General features: G+C 38.7%; 1 protein-coding gene across 2 annotated transcripts in view; it reads right to left on the bottom strand.

Annotated features, from left to right (window-relative positions):
- The window catches only part of slc8a4b (solute carrier family 8 member 4b), a 121,672-nt gene that overhangs the window by 44,315 nt on the left and 60,983 nt on the right, over positions 1-16,374 (bottom strand). For both annotated transcript variants that reach the window (XM_041986414.1, XM_041986415.1), the window contains exon 11: positions 14,990-15,182. In XM_041986414.1, the coding sequence (XP_041842348.1) occupies positions 14,990-15,182 (193 nt within the window). The remainder of the gene's footprint in view (positions 1-14,989; positions 15,183-16,374) is intronic.

The following is a 16,374-nucleotide window of genomic DNA, read 5'->3' as shown; positions in this document are numbered from 1 at the left end:
AATTTTGAAGTTGGCGGCGACTTCAACCACTGAAATATATGCTCTGAAACTGAGAAAGTTATCATTTTACAGTACAATACAGTAAAAAGCATAAAATCCTGACTACTGAGAAGCAGGCAATTATACCTGCCTTAAATGATGTTCATGATAAAACAGAAGCTATATGTTCAAAAAGATATGCATGGTTATATGAACTTCATTGCTTCAAGGTAAAGGATGTGGAAGGACTGTAGTAGTTTTAGATGGTGGGAAAGTAAATATCTGATTAAAAAACAAGCAAACAAATATTTTCCTTGTTTATCTTTTTTTAAAAAGAAATAACAGGAAACCTAACTTTAAAACACTAGTGATTTATTTATAGAAACCTCTTTTTACATAGTAAAAAACAAGAGAGCTGGTGTGAGGCAATGATTGCTAGTCACTGTAGATATGGCTTTACTTATTCACAGAAACACTCCCAGTGTAACATCATTAATCTAATCAATTCTGTGTCCCATATTGAAAGCATGACATATGGAAAGTTTAAAAAGACTACAAAAACAACTTGCAGGGGACATAAATGAAAAAGTAGAACACCAGCTGACACACCCTGGAGGTTCCCCACCAGTGTGGTGGTCTGTGAACTTACTAGTCAGGCCTTTAATGTGGTCTCCACAATACAGGGTGGAGGCCAGTTTAAATGTGGGGCCTGATGCAGATGGAAAGGGGCGGCAGTGACCATGGAGGTGCAGGGAAACCAGTAGCCTGTTACTACAGCTCCCGTGATTACAGGGTGAGTGTAGTCCACAGAGGTTTGTTCACAGGGCTTCACTGGCAAGAGTCAGGGTGTGTATCCACACTTAGTTTAAATACATGTGGGTGCACAACAACAGCCACAGTGTGTGTGCGTGTGTGTGTGTGTATGTGTTTGAGTGTGTATATACTTGGCAGAGAAAATTGCTGGAAGAGCAGGTTTGCAAAAACAACCACAGGGGGAAGATGCAGTGTGAAGAAGTAAAGAATGAGGGGTAACAGAAATAAGGAGTGACAGGGACGCTAAAAGATAGTATTGTGTTAAAAATAGGCTGATGCAAGGAGGAGGAGAAAAAAAGAACAATGAGGTGGAAAAACAGACAGACCGACACAAACAGAATCACCATTTTACAGCCAAAGCTAAAAAGGACTACTTTGTTTTGTATTTTAGTGTCACAGCATCCCTTTCAAAGCTCAGCACCAAAACTTTTATTGTCACGTTTTGGCTTTGACTCGGACCCACAAATCAATAGATTCCTTTACTGTGTAAAAGCAGCACTAAGGCACAATTAAAGGGTTGGAAGAGTAAGAAGAGCCAGAGGCAAGGATTAAAAATGGGTTAAAAAATTGTGTTTGGGGGAAGCTGCAGGTTCTTTACACTGAAGTGAGAGTATGTATGTGCGTGAAGCCTTTCAAGTCATATTACAGTAGTATAGATAAAAAATATCAAAAGGCAAACAACAGACGGTGGCTCCACATTGATTTTTCTCCACAGCTGACACTTCACGCATGAGAAACAACTGCAAGCGCACTAAAACATACACAGAAAGCTTAAAAACTTATTAAAAATGTTGACTTAAGCTACTTAACTTTGACTGCTCTGACATTAGAGGAGATGAAGAAAAAGAGGAATATGGGAGGAAGAGTAAAAGGAGAGAATAAGAGTCAAAAGGCTTGAAGAGGAAGGAGACAAAAGAGGGAAAGGGCAGAAAAGACAGAATAAAGGCACGTGTGCTTTTTTTATCCTCCTTTTAATTCTTTTTCATCTTTATTTCAGCTCTCTGACTGTCGCTCAGCTGTCTGTCTGGCATCTTTCTCTTTGTGAGGCAGACCATGACAGCACCAAAATGTGATTTGCCTCATAATCCACTTGGCCAATGAATGTTTTGGTTTATTAATTAAAGATCAAACAATGGCCATGCGTCTCACAGATGGAGACGCAATCACCATGGTTGATGCTTTGGACTGACAATAAACTCTCAAGGAATGGAGTAATTTTTTAAAGAAGAGGAGGCAAATAATTGGGAATGTAATCACAACTTACAGTCACGTAACAGCAGGAAAACAAATCCTTAGAAGAAAGGCTCAAATTAAAAAACTACAATGGTCCCTTTTTCTACGCCCATAATTTCTTAGCTGAGTTTGTTATCTTTCGACTTTTCATCTCTTCATGTCATTTCGTCTTTGTTGTGCTTACAAGACGAATGATCAAAAGTTGCTAAGGCAACAAACAGGGGGTGCAGAGCAATGAAAAAAACTCATTCTCATGGAGACGAAATAAAGAATTGGGAAAGTGGAGGAGAAGCGGAGGGTAGAGTGGGCGGGGAGTGCTTTTCTATCTATTAGCAGGCTATTATTTAAACCTGAAAGGATGGGGTAACATCAGACATCAGAGGAAGAAATGTACCTTTCCGAATAAAAATTATGTAAAAATGCACAACAACAATGTGCCTACTCGATTTCAAATGTTATGACTGATTTTGGTGATCTTCTAGATCATTGTTGCTCTTTTTGTGTTAAAATAAACACATTATTTTTCCTCTTGCTGCATATTCCCACTGACGCAATGTCCACATGGCACCGAAGCCGGTTCAGGTGTGAAAATGGTGGCGAAAACTAGGGGCTTCAACATCCCCACGACACAGATGTAGGACATACTACAAGGCTGTGGGGGGCGCTAAAGAGTAACCCTCCAAAACTAGAGCAAAACAACGCATGCACAGATAAAGGCTCACTGCGTGTTTCAGGAAGTTCACATTGGAAACAGAGAAGAGAATATAGCTGAGGATTCACTGCGAGGCAAAAGAGAAACATTTCTTTGGACTAATGAAGAAGTTGAGCTTCTTCTTCAAAAAATGCTTGACTACAAAGCATAAAAAACTTGAGGAAGGGTGGATTGGGAATCGGCGCGTTCATCACATTGACGTCACATCCTCGATTTGTGCGGCACAGTACCGCAGACAGTAAAGGACTCAAACCTATCCACTTTGGTACCTGGCTTCATACATGGTCGGTTTCATGGAGGCTAATCCCTGGCTTCGTGGGGATGAAAGGGTGGTTTGCTAAAATACTTTTGCGGTTTTGCTGCAATCAGGTGTTGTGCCGAAAAAAGACAGGTTAAAACATAAATGTGTGTCTGGGATGCTCAGTTTTAGCTCTCGTCTCTTTAAAGATCCCTTCTCATCTTCAGCATGTGACAGTCCGAAGTGATATAAATATGAGAAACTGGACAGAAATTTTGTGAGTGAAAGTCCCTCAAGAACAGGAAACATGAATTCCTTTACTGTTCTCAACGCTGAAACATCTAAGGTTTGAGATAAAGACTCTCTAGGCCTCAGACAGCACTACAGTCATAATAATCACAACAAAGTGTCAGGCCCACATTCACAATATTTTTTCAGTCCCTAAAATCCAAAAAGCATATTTTGCTTGGAAAAAGGTGCATCACAATTAAATAAATAAACATTGAGATTAGCTGTTTCTGCAGAATAGCTGTGTAAATGTCTTTTGCTTGATATATGTCACCTGCTATACCAAAGATGCAGAAATCTAGCTTAAAATGACCAAAGACCAGATGCTTTGGTAATCATGCTTTGGTGAAGAGTCACTTGAGAAGGCTTTAAGGCGCTGGTGCTAAAGCGTAACAAGATGTTATAAGGTTAAATCGTTTGTGACAAACAAATCATTATGCTTGGGGAACTGCGATTATAAAGGCCCATCACTTAGCTACGTCAGTATAATAGATGGAAGGACATAATATTGTCTAAATACTCTGAGAAGTTCTTACAATATGCACCGAAACTGTGATCTTACACAACATATGCTCAAAATGAGTAGTCTTGAGCTTGTGTTTACATAACATTAGTTGAAGCCTTGCTTCTGTAAAAGTCATGGTGCAACATGAGGTCCGCTAACAAATCATGGCGTCTAATTTTCAGTGTTTTTAAATAACATCCTTAATAGTCAAATAACCTTAGCAGGCCGTAGTACCAAATGTCATTACACACATTTTCTAAATAAGCTGAGACAAACAGATGAAAATTAAACAAATCAAAGAGGTTTAGGTTTTTGTTTTGATCTTTAACTACACCTTTTACATAGCACTCATTGAGAAGGTGAGTGATGATGCATGCATCCTCAGAGGTGTAGAACTACCAGGTAGCTCAACAAGATAAACTGATAAACAGCAGATGAAGTTCGGTGATGCAGGAATTCAAGTTACTTTGCTGCATTGCTTCATTCATTTTTAAAAGGACATTTTTTTAAAGTGATAAAAGTACCAAAAGCCCAGTCAGATACCTGCTTCAAAAACCTAACATCTGACATTAAGGATTACTGGAATGGTCGCCAAACATGCACATTCAATCATTGTGAAAACAAGTCTTTGCCCAAAGCTCATCCAGTCAGTTTAATGTTATAATATTTTAGGAAACTCATCTCTTCAACAAGCTGAATGTTATGATCTTTGAATGATTTCAATAGCCTGAAGTGTGTAGAATAGTTAAGTGAAAAACCTTTTAGAAAGTAGTTACAGTAGTAGTTTACAGAGGATGAAAAACTAGTAAGTCTGAATGCACTCCCCCAATAAAAAACAGAAATCCACATCTCTGACATGTATTTGACACGTGCATTCAAAAACATTTAGACACACTAAAAGAACCCAGATAAACTATGGACATAAATAAAAAAAAAAAATAAATAATAAAAAATCAGAAAACAGACAATAATTTCCATCAGTTAGATGTTATCTACACAGAAACATTCTTGCTTTGCTGTACCACTGCTAGTTTTAGAATAAACTATGGGCTAATTGTGCAGGAAAGTCCTCATTTTTCATTTCAGTGAATCACATCACTTTTTGTTTTTCACTATTTATTTTCATTAAGGCAGCAGTTGAAACTTTAAAAAGTTTTCAATGGAAATATTTCCCATACACACATTTGTCTACCAGTAAAGCCTTTCCCTTTAATTGGGTTGTCTCGTGATGAACCTGTTTGTGATGCAGTTATTATTGATAGTTGAGGAAACTGAGTGAAGGCCAGTGCAACACTAGATAAGTTAGATTTTATTAATACATTATTTTTAGCTGATATATTTTTCTCAATACAGTATTTACAAAAGTTTACATAAAAAATTCTTTAATACTCCTGTTGGGAATTTATGGAGCAACATCCAAATTAGGTCTTAAAGTCAAAAATATACATTTTTGGCTGCACATTTAATCCAGTTTGTGAATGGTTAAATCACACGTTTATATTTGTTAATTAAAATGTACACACTCATTTTATATAATCAGAACTGCAAGATATTTTATCAAAAGCTGTTTCTAACCATCTCAAAGAGTTATGGGTGAATGTTGTCTAATACAAACTCTGTTGCATAAATATAGCCAACAGCAGGAAGCAGTGTGCATACTAAGCAACTGAGTCACATGCTGTGATAGTGACAAAGCTCTGCAGTCTTTACATATGAATTTGAAACAAATCTGCAGGAAAACATTCCAGAAAAATCTAACTAAGAAATATCTCTGTAGCTAATTAAAGTGTGTTTGTCTATTTCCCCTATCTCTGCTTGGTTATAATGCAAAGCACTTGGTTTTATATTCTGTCTGCTCCTTCATATTTGAAAATGCTTAAATCCATGCTGTTGTTTAAAGGCAGTTTTTTAAGCAGTATGCTGATAAGCAGGAAGGGCACAATATGCAAACATCCACAATCTTTCTAGAATGATAAAGATGCTGAGGTGTGCGCATGCATGAGTGTGTTTGTAAGGGTAAGAGTAAGAGATGACGTGACACACGCTAGACGGGCAGCAAAAATGACTGTGTAGAAATATAGAGAGATGCTGACTCACACAACAGCAATAGCAATCAAATGGAAACACTTGCATGAACATGAAGGCTTGAGCGCAGAAGGAAACACGCTTGTGCACACTACACACTGCACAGCTCTTGGGGGATTTGGAGTTCAAAGGAAGTTTTATTTTAGGAACAGCTTCGGGTTAGTCACCCCACACTGGTGACAGACGGAGAAACAGGTTGCAAATATCAAACACTTTTAAAGCACTACAACATGCACAAACACTCGCTCAGTCACACACAAGACTCACATTCCCACTTTTCCTATTTCCTCTTGATTCCACGAAACATCTCGCCAAAGGCAGAATGTGTTGTTTAAAAAGTGCTAGCTGACGTCTTCATTACCAGCAGCTAATGTATGATCACAGCTCTCTTGACAGCTTTGTCAAAAACACCAAGAACTTGTGTTGTAGTCTCTTTAAAACATAACAGAAGATAAAGCTTAAAATCATGAAGTAGCGATTTTGGCGGGATGTAATTCAAGGGTGTTCGAATGGATCTGAATTCAGAGGCGGACCACAGTGAAATTACATGAGGGTAAGCAAAGGGTTAAGGAAAGAAAGGGTAATGAAGGAGCACAAAATACAACAAGATTCACAAGATTCAAGCAAAAGGAGATTTAAACTGGCAGGATAACAAACCAAAACTAGATACCAGCTAGAAGCTAAAATGAAGCTCTGGCAATGGACTGTAATGGAAAGTGTAACATATATAAATATACAAGTCACAAATCAAATAAAAAATTAGTCCTTTTTATCTAGATTGTCTGGCTCCATCATTGAAAAACCAGCGGTATAGCAGCACCAACTCTTTACTAGGCTGGAGCAAAGAAAAGTGAGACACACTGACACAGCTGTAGCTCACTGGTAATTACTCTGTCTGTCAAAGTGTGCTGAGATCCTGAGATATACAGGATGTAACCTATAGCAGCCTGCTATAACACTGTGTTAAAATAAAGTTTTCAAAGACAAGGTAGTGTGTCTGCTTGCTGTTTGTTTATTGCAAAATTTATAAATCAGTGCTGAACCTGACAGGGGGGGGGGGGGCAAAAGGAGTGAACAGAGAAGAAAAAGAGAGACAAAGATACACCAGACTGACTTTTGTTGCAAATGCAAGGATCATATGAAATATGTATAAACAATACAGCATTTTGTAACACTGATTTAATGTGTGGCTTCATGTGTGGGCACAGCCTTTAAGACCAATTGTAACTTTCAAACTCATGCGAAATGCATCCACTTAGTACAGAAAACTTGTTTGCAACCCACACGAATCTATACAGCGTCTCATGGTCAGTACTCCAGTCCAGTACCCTCATGATTTATTGTATTCGTTTGCATCTTAATTTTTTTTAGTTTCAAAAACATCTATTTTCATTCTCTTTTCTGTCTCCCCTTCTTTAATAAACCTAACCGACTTTAAAAAAAAAAGCAAAAACAACCAAGCAGCCATGGTGGCAGGAGCAGATGACATGAAAGGAGCTCAACAAACATCATTAACTTACAGTAACCTTCTGAACTTTTGTCGCATATGTTGCTCCTTGAGCTTCCTTTCTACAGTTTGACTCTCAAGATGACTGAATGTCCTGTGAAGTCCACTTCACAGGAAATTATTTAACTACCTAAACCTAATGTTTGATGTCACAGTCTCTACATTCACCTTTAATAAACAGGCTAAGGTTGTAGGGCTGCAAACAGGTGTGGTGGCAACAGTAACTAGGGACATAGTGTGTGGTTAATGATTTTTTAGAAATTCATCACAAAGTAAAGCTTAAGATTCTTCCAGAAATGTCAGAGCTTGCTTGTATAATCAATCTGCTCTCATCTAAATACACACATACACAAGCAGGGCTGGGCAGTAACTGAACAGGCGTTGGCACAGTCTGGTGGCGACACCTGTTTCAAATTTATAATGAGCAGCCGGGGGAGAGGACCACACACACACTGTAACAGACACACTCACTCGCACAGTTGTCTGGTTCTTGGCTGAGACTCTGAACTGTGTTGCAGGTCAGATGATGGCTAAGAATAAACAGACCCTGCTGAGAGTCTCTCTCTGTCTCACGCACACATAGTTCACTTCGCCTTTTACCTCTGCACGCACACACGTACCCTCTGATTAACACAAAAGGAGCAAAAAAGGCAGCTTCAGAGCTGCAGACAGGAATCCGAGACATTTGTAGGACCCACTGGGGAAGAAGAGAGGAATAGATAAAAGAAGCACTAATTGGCTGAACAGAGAGAATTAATTAATTGTTGTTGCACATGGTGGGACCAGATAGTGAATAAATACAGATACAAAGTGCTTTATACCCAATATGTGTGTGAATTTATACAGAGTGACTCTTAATAAATAGTACAAAAACCATATCCATCTATATTAATATGACCATGGTCAGTTCCCTCATCGACTTCATTCTTGAACCATACCATACCATACCATACCATACCGTTCCATATAGTACCATACCATACCCTACCCCACCACATCATACCATACCATACCATACCATACCGTTCCATATCGTACCATACCATACCCTACCCCAACACATCATACCATACCATACCATACCATACCGTTCCATATCGTACCATACCATACCCTACCCCAACACATCATACCATACCATACCACACCACACCACATACCATACCATACCATACCGTTCCATATCGTACCATACCTTACCCTACCCCACCACATCATATCACACCACACCACACACCATACCACATACCATACCATACCACACCATACCTTACCATATTGTACCATATCATACCATACCCCACCACATCATACCATACCAACCACACCACACCACACCACATACCATACCATACTATACCATATCGTACCATACCATACCACAACACACCACACACCACGCCACACTGGCTTATCTGCCTGCAGCCAGGATGCAAATGCTGCCGTACCGCTGCAGCGAGATGATTGGCTGAAAAGACAGGCTCCACCCTCTGCCACCAGGATTGGTCGCCAGCGGTTCAGGTCCTTTCAGGCTGGCCACTCAGGAATCCTCCTCGCCTTTAAATACCATGGATTACCTTCATTCGAGGCAGCTGTGTACTGTCAGGACACAGTTTGCCATTTGGGACAGATTTCTTTAAGAGAGGTGTTGTTTGTGGGCTACTCTGTGTGAGGATTGTAGTGTGCTACCTTGTGTGGGTATTACCCAGCTGTCCAGCATAGGAGCTGCGATTTTGTGCTGGTTATATGTTACCTTGGCTGAAACCTCTGAGTAAACTCCCCCGGACTTACTTGGTGCGTGGGTATTTTCTGTTCTTTTGTAAACTGTCAGTAAGGACGTACACCTGTTACAGGACACCTTCAGTTAAGCTTGGTTTTGGTTTACGTGAGTTTTGAGTAATCATTGGTATTTGTATTTGTTTGATTCTAGGATCTTTTGTGTTGGGTCATGCTGACTCCGCCACTTTGTGTTATGTTGGGGGTTTTTGTACATATTGTAAATAAAAATTGTTACATATATATATATTGTAAAAACCTGATTCCGACTCGTTTTGTTACCGACCCTTCTTCCCCTGGACTTAGAGGGTTCGTAACACATACCATACCATACCATATCATACCAAACAACACACCTTGCATACCACACCACACCATACCATACAAGTGCTGCACATAACTGAATACTAAAAATTATAAGAAACAACAAAAAAAAAAAAAAACAGAAAACAGAAAAAACATCAGGCATGTGTATAAACATGACATAAGAACCACTAAAATTCAACACAATAAAACCAATTTAAACAAATAAGATCAAGTAAAGAAAGTTTAGCTGAATTTGAAAACTAAAGAATAAAAATGGGTTTTAAGACAAGGTTTAAAAGTGGACAGTAAAAGGGCCTCTCTAATATGCAAGTGGAAATTATTCAGAAAGCCCTGTCTCCTCTGAGCTTCCTCCTGAACCTCAGTACCTCTAGTACCTGTAAACACAAAAATTAGAAGTTTAAAATAAAGTCTAAAATGCACAGGCACCCAGTGGAGTGAAGCCAGGACAGGCGTAATGTGGTCTATTTCACAAGTTCTAATCATCAGTAATGAAGCAGCGTTCTGAACCACCTGCAAACTCCAGAATAAGGACTGACTTACTCCAACATAAGTCCATTACACAAATAGTAAAAACTGTCATGTTTCTAACTACACACACTGTTTACACAGTAGGAGTTTATGACATCATCAGGATCAAGCTCCTTCTTTCTTCAGATGTATACAGCTGATATCAAAGCTGGTCGGACATCATGACAACTTAAATTTAGTGAATATGCAAAATTCTCCCGTCAATGCATAAAGAAGACAGCTACCTCATCATCCCTGAGCTACAATAATGACAAACATGTGATGGAGGCAAGGAAAACACATTTTCTTTCAGTGATTGATGTTGCATTGTGTTATAGTCTATAATTAAAGATATGTAAAGTTGAGCTAAAGGAACTCATCCATCTTCTCTCTTCTTGTCAGTTCAGCTCCAATGGCTTCAAGACCTTTAAGCACTAGCACATCCTTTTTACATTCGACCCTCCTTTTCATAGTTTATCCTCCATTTACCACTCTTTTCTCAAAAACTCATTCCAAAATACAGCATTACTAAGAATTGTTGACAGGTCAATGTTGGAGTGCTTAAATTCATAAAGAAGGCAAAAGGGGTAAACAAAGCTATCACACAAACTGAATGAAAGCATGCTTTATGGAGCATGGAGGGAGTGAAGGGAGGTGTAGAAGCTGAGTTATGTCTGGGTTGTGATCCAGCTTAACTGCTTTGGAAATGAATCCCTTTTCTGTGAAAAAAGGGCTAGACAGCAAAGGATGGATGGAAAAGAGGAAATCAGGAAATAAGGGAGGAGAATAAGAAGGTGGAGAGAGATGAGATGAGCAGGTGGAGAGTGGAGGTAGAAGAGGGTGCCAAACAGAGGGAGAGGAAGGTGAAGAAGCTAAGATGGAAAAAAAATCTGACAGTGTAAATAAGTAAAGGTGAAAGGCAGAGGGGAGGAAGATGCAAATGAAGAGGAGGTATGAGATGACGGGAAGGTGAGGGTAAGGGTGAAGGTGAAGAAACTCTAAAAATATGCTAGAGAAAAACATGGGGAAAGAAATAGAGAGAGAAAACAGCCAATTCAAGATTAATGAATAACATAAATGTAATGATGCAATGACAGAAAAGAGGAAAATTGGCAGATAGGAGGAGGACCAGCTAGTGCAACAGATTAAAGCTGGTTCACATTAGTGTAGAGGAAGAATTCTGACAAGAGCTTCAAAAGAACAATGATGAAAAGAGAGGAGAAACAGAGAGGGACAGCGGGGAGGGAAGATGAAAAAACTTAGCGAACAGAGTGAGTTAGTGGAGGAAGAGTGAGAGATGAGAATAAAACAGAGATAAATAGAGAGAAAGAACTTGAGGGGTATTGATAATGAGGGAGGCTCTAAGCCACCTTAAACCCAAAAGTCAAGGACTGATTGGACCAAAACAGGAGTGAAAAAAGAAGAGTGAATGAGAGGAGGTGCACAGGACATCTGGGTAATGACACAGTGGGCATTTTAAAGTATAAAAACAGAACAACAATGAGGGGAAAAATGTAAAAGGACTGGCTTTAAAAAACTTGTGAAAAAAGGAGTGGCACGACAGACAACGGGATGGATAGATCAATATACCACAGGGGTTTCTACTCCAGGCATATCCCTCACTCGGTTTGCTCACTCCCCCTTTACATGGAAGCAGCAGATTATCGATTCATCTCCTCCTTTCCTCCACTGTCATTCTGCTCATTCAGCTCCTCCAAAGCAACAGCTTCAAAGCCTCTCAGCTTGTTTTTCTCAGGATTTAATCCAAAACTTACATTTCCTCTGTTACCTCTGGCTGGGTGTTAAAGAACAAGCCAACATGAGGCAACAAGGAGAAGACAGAAGGAATTAGGCTCAAGATCAACACTGAATAAGCCACTGATGAAGGCTTGTTGGAAGAAAATATGTAGATATTTTGGTTCTTTTCTGTATATGATTTTGAGCATTTACTGCTACAATTATCAAACTGTGTTGAAGCAGTTAAATTAGGATTGTTATGCAGAATTAAATTAACTCCACAGCAGTGTCTTTAACAAGCTGCTGCATGTTCACCTCTTAGCTCGTAAAGTTGGTGCACTAATTTGCTTTTTAGCACCAAATTTAATAAACAGCTGCCCTGGAGGAAGTACATAATCATTTTCTTACTGTCTTTTTTTTTTAGCTCATCATCAGTAGCAGTCAATTTTTCTCCCTGGTTATTATGAATTTATTTTCCCTGTGACAGCATGGTGGTTTAACCCAAGTAAGCTCATCTAGTTCAAGTGTCTGTTTCTTAGTTTTCAGTTTCTTTTGTATCAGACACGTAACCTGCCACACATACTTGACATGTTTCGATAGCAATCCTTCCATCTTCATCAGAGGTGTGACTGTGTACATGTATGTATGCATGTGTATGTGTGACAGATTACGTGTCTAACACGAAAGAAACTGAAAACTAAGCATGGTGACTTGTTAAAAGAACCTTCATTTTCTCCTACTGGTTAAAATGGGCTAACTAAACACTTTCAGTGCTCATTAACCCTCAAAGGCTCATTAAAAAGATAATGGAATATACTGCTAACCCAGAAATATGAAGGCTACAATTAAGACTTGCAAACTCTCCGTTTAAAAGTGCTATCTGAACATATAATAGTTTAATGAGAGGACATTTATTTGGGTCACAAAAGTTTGTACAGACTAAAATGAACTAGTTTATATTCCAGTCAACTGAATTTTAAACCCCAGACATCGTCACATCCTCCTGGTTGTGCTTTTACACTGCTACATTATTCATTAACATGTCTGTCCAGACATGAAGCTCCTGGCTGCAGAGGAGACTTGTGTTGTTGCCTGTTTAGTGTCAGTGTCTTTACTCTAGTATTGCTTGACTAATTTTTACTGACCAGATCAAGTTTTTAGTGTGATTTACTCTTTGGCCTTCAACCCAGCTTACGATCTTTTTAATTTATTTTTCATTTAGTTTTTCTTGTTTGGATTTCATTTGATCTATTTTATTACTTTTCTTCCTTATACAGAATTTTATGATTATTTTACATTCTTGTTTTTATGTATTTTTATCTGCCTCAGATGTGAAGTCCTTTGTTTCAGCTGTGGCTGGTGTTAAAGCACTTTATGATGATGATGATGATGATGATGATAATGATAATGATGATGATGGCATCCCAAATACACACATAAAATAATTATTTCATTGTTATTTACCTCAAATTATTTACTGTGCACCACTTCATAATATGAAGTCAACCTTTCACACCTCTGATCATCCATCCATCCATCCATCCTTTCTTGCCTCCCTCACCCATTCATCCCTCCACCCTTGCTCTGCCTTATTTATTTATCCAGTGATACATCCTCTTCTCTCCCTCATCCATTCTTCTCATCATCCTCTTTGGCTCTCATCCTTAGAAGGGGTAAGATATCTGGAGGGTCCATCATCAGCTTGGGTCACTGACATCCTGAGACAGAATCCACACTGAGTCTCCTCCTTCTAGCCTTAAACCCCAAATGAACCAATCAGGGAACTTTAAAAACTCTATAACTTCATTCACAATTTTAAATATCCATCCAGTAAAGGTGTATTCTTATAATGAAGCACACAGTGAAAGACTCAACAAAGTCATTTAACTGTCCCTGTAGGGATGCTCCTTCACAGTAGCCACAGCTGTTTGTGGATGTGGTTTGTAGATAATTATATTACACATATTTTTAGCATTGATTTTCTGCGTGCAGCTTGTTGAACTTAGATGTATGTTTTCAAATCAAAAACACAAGTGCTTCTTCATATAGATGAGTCTACATGATATATTGGTCCACAGCCAGTAGAGAAACAGGCTCATTGCTACTATTTTTTACTTTTTTTCAAACTTGACCCAAACAGTTTCAAATTCGTAGCTCTTTTTAAACACCTTCATTCAAACAGTTTAATATGATTTGATGCCACTTCACTCATATCTGCTGGACAGCTTCATAGTCCAAGAAGGGCTAACTTTTTCCTGCTGTTCTTGCTCATTATATCTCTCATCTCATTCCTCACTGACCTCAGTGTTCACCAGCAGCAAGGGCTGAATCACATAATTTCATTACACTCACACACACATTTGCACATACACATTCTACCCTTGTAGTGACAATCCTGTCTGGAGGCTGGCTGGTTTCAGACAGAAAATTTTTTTCTAGCCTGACATGCACACATTTATATCCACAGCTTTGTAAGCTGGCATTAGCTGGGTTTAAAATGAATTTGAAGCCATTTTTTTGGATAATTTGCATCAAGCTTGATTGCATTAATTTACTTATTAGCTATAAGAATAAATGAGGCTGTGTTGTGCCATCAGAAGATGATTGCTTAAGATTAATAAGAAAATACATATATAATGTGTATCAAAATGCAATAATTAAAACAATAATGCACAGAACAGAGAATAAACTCTAAACTTTGAAAGCCCAAATCACTTCAGCTTCAGCCCAATTACATTTAAGTTATTCAAGAGTACACTGACTATTTCCAGGTCACACCAATTTATTTGTAGCCTACAACCTTTTAAATCAATCAACAACTTTAGAAAGTGATATCCTCACCCCTGTATCTAAAAGTCAAATTTGTCCTATTGCATATAGAGCCCACACACACTAGCAAACACACAAACACAGAGGGGTTGTTTTATGGGCCCCAGGAGGCACTGAGGAAACTGCATTCCCAACCGCTTTATATATTGGTCAATTTAACACTGCTAGCATCAGCATATTAAAAATGCATGTTCCCAAGAATGCAAGGCAGTTCTGAGTGTGTATGTAAGCACACACGTGTGCAGGTATTTAATGCAGACTACCTTGAAAAGGAGAATTATTACATTCTAATCTACTGCTCAGCACTGGATTAAAAATTAATAGAAGTCACTCAGAAAGAAAATAGGAAACCAGGAACGTGCATGTGTGATCCAAAATAATGCCAAAAATTGTTTTAAGGAGTCTGAGTTTGCATTAAGCTGACAGATAATGGTGTAAAATATATGTACTCACATGGTCTCATCATTCTGAAACTCCAGTTTTCCAGCAGCCAGTTCATAGTCCTCCCCTCCTTTGGCGGTGCCGTCCAACGTTCGATAGGGGACGGCTACCAGGCCCCTGGCTCCTGATGTCCTGAGAACTTTCACCTCCATCACACCTACACTCTCGCTCACCCTCTGGCTGGCACCCTCAAAGGTAAAGATGCCTGAGAAAAGAAGAGCAACCAAAAAAAAAGAAAGTCAGATGGTTAATAAACACCTACGCTATCACTAGCTTTTTTGCTCTCCAAGGTGTACAGTATGGTACAGACAGATGAAATAATTACCACCTACTCTCTCTAGATAAAAGATTATTACCATTAGGTATACATCCCCCTTCCTCTCATCCTCCCACACTCTCATTCTCTTTGGGTTCTATCAAGTTCTCCAACTAAAGGTGACACAGAAAACGTTCATCTCCTGCTAACTGCACCTTGTAATGGAGATCCTGGGAGTGTGTGCTGCAGCAAACCAGTACATGCCTAAGTGTAACCATTTCTATCCAAATGGCTGCACTGTGCAAAAGTCTTAAAACCCCCTTTATTTCCTTTTTTTTTTTTTCCAAGAAATCAGACTTTCTGCCAACCACTGAAGTGGTCTTGAGCATTGGTGAAGTCATTGAACCTTTATTTATTTATCTTTTAGTTTATGTTCTAGAAATATTTAGAGAACTAAATTCTGCTGAATATCTTGTCCAGCTTGATTCCATTGATTCTACATGAAAACACAATACATAACTGAATTTAAAATTTTTAGCATAACAACAAAAATAGCACAACAATAATAAAAATTAGACATCAGTAAAAGGTGAAATGCCTAAAAACAAGCCCCTTAAAGAATGTGGACATCTAAAATCACACCAGGTCTTAAGCAGTTTTTGTCTCAATACCAACATGATGACAACAGGGAAAAGTTCAGGTAAAGCATTTAAAAAAAATCTATACGAAATTCAGTGTTTAAACTAGTTTTGTATTTACCGGTTTTAATTTAGCTTGTCTCCTAGTTCAGGACAAATGCAGTAGTAATCTGTGTGTTTTATACGTTTACAACTGTTTTATCCTCTATGTTTAATTTCTGCCTCTTTACAATTCCCTTCCAGACAGATCCAGTGTGCCGTAATTGGCCAGCTGGTAGTTAATAAAGGGTAAGTGGAATATGGTTACAAACAAATCACTCTAGTTAATTGGAATTAGCCTATATTGTGATAAAGATCAGAAGTGAAGCCTTGATTACGAAGACTTGCTTTCCATTTCCATTTGGTTTTGTGACATTGCAGACCATTTGTGTACACAGAAACAATGATTAGCAGCCTGAGAGAGCGTTTAAGCCACAGTAACATAGTGTACAGTTCGGCACATT

Source organism: Melanotaenia boesemani, chromosome 5, assembly GCF_017639745.1.
Source record: "Melanotaenia boesemani isolate fMelBoe1 chromosome 5, fMelBoe1.pri, whole genome shotgun sequence".
NCBI classification, from domain to species: domain Eukaryota; kingdom Metazoa; phylum Chordata; class Actinopteri; order Atheriniformes; family Melanotaeniidae; genus Melanotaenia; species Melanotaenia boesemani.
Note: the sequence above shows the minus strand (reverse complement) of the source record. Positions and strands in the feature narration are given on the sequence as shown.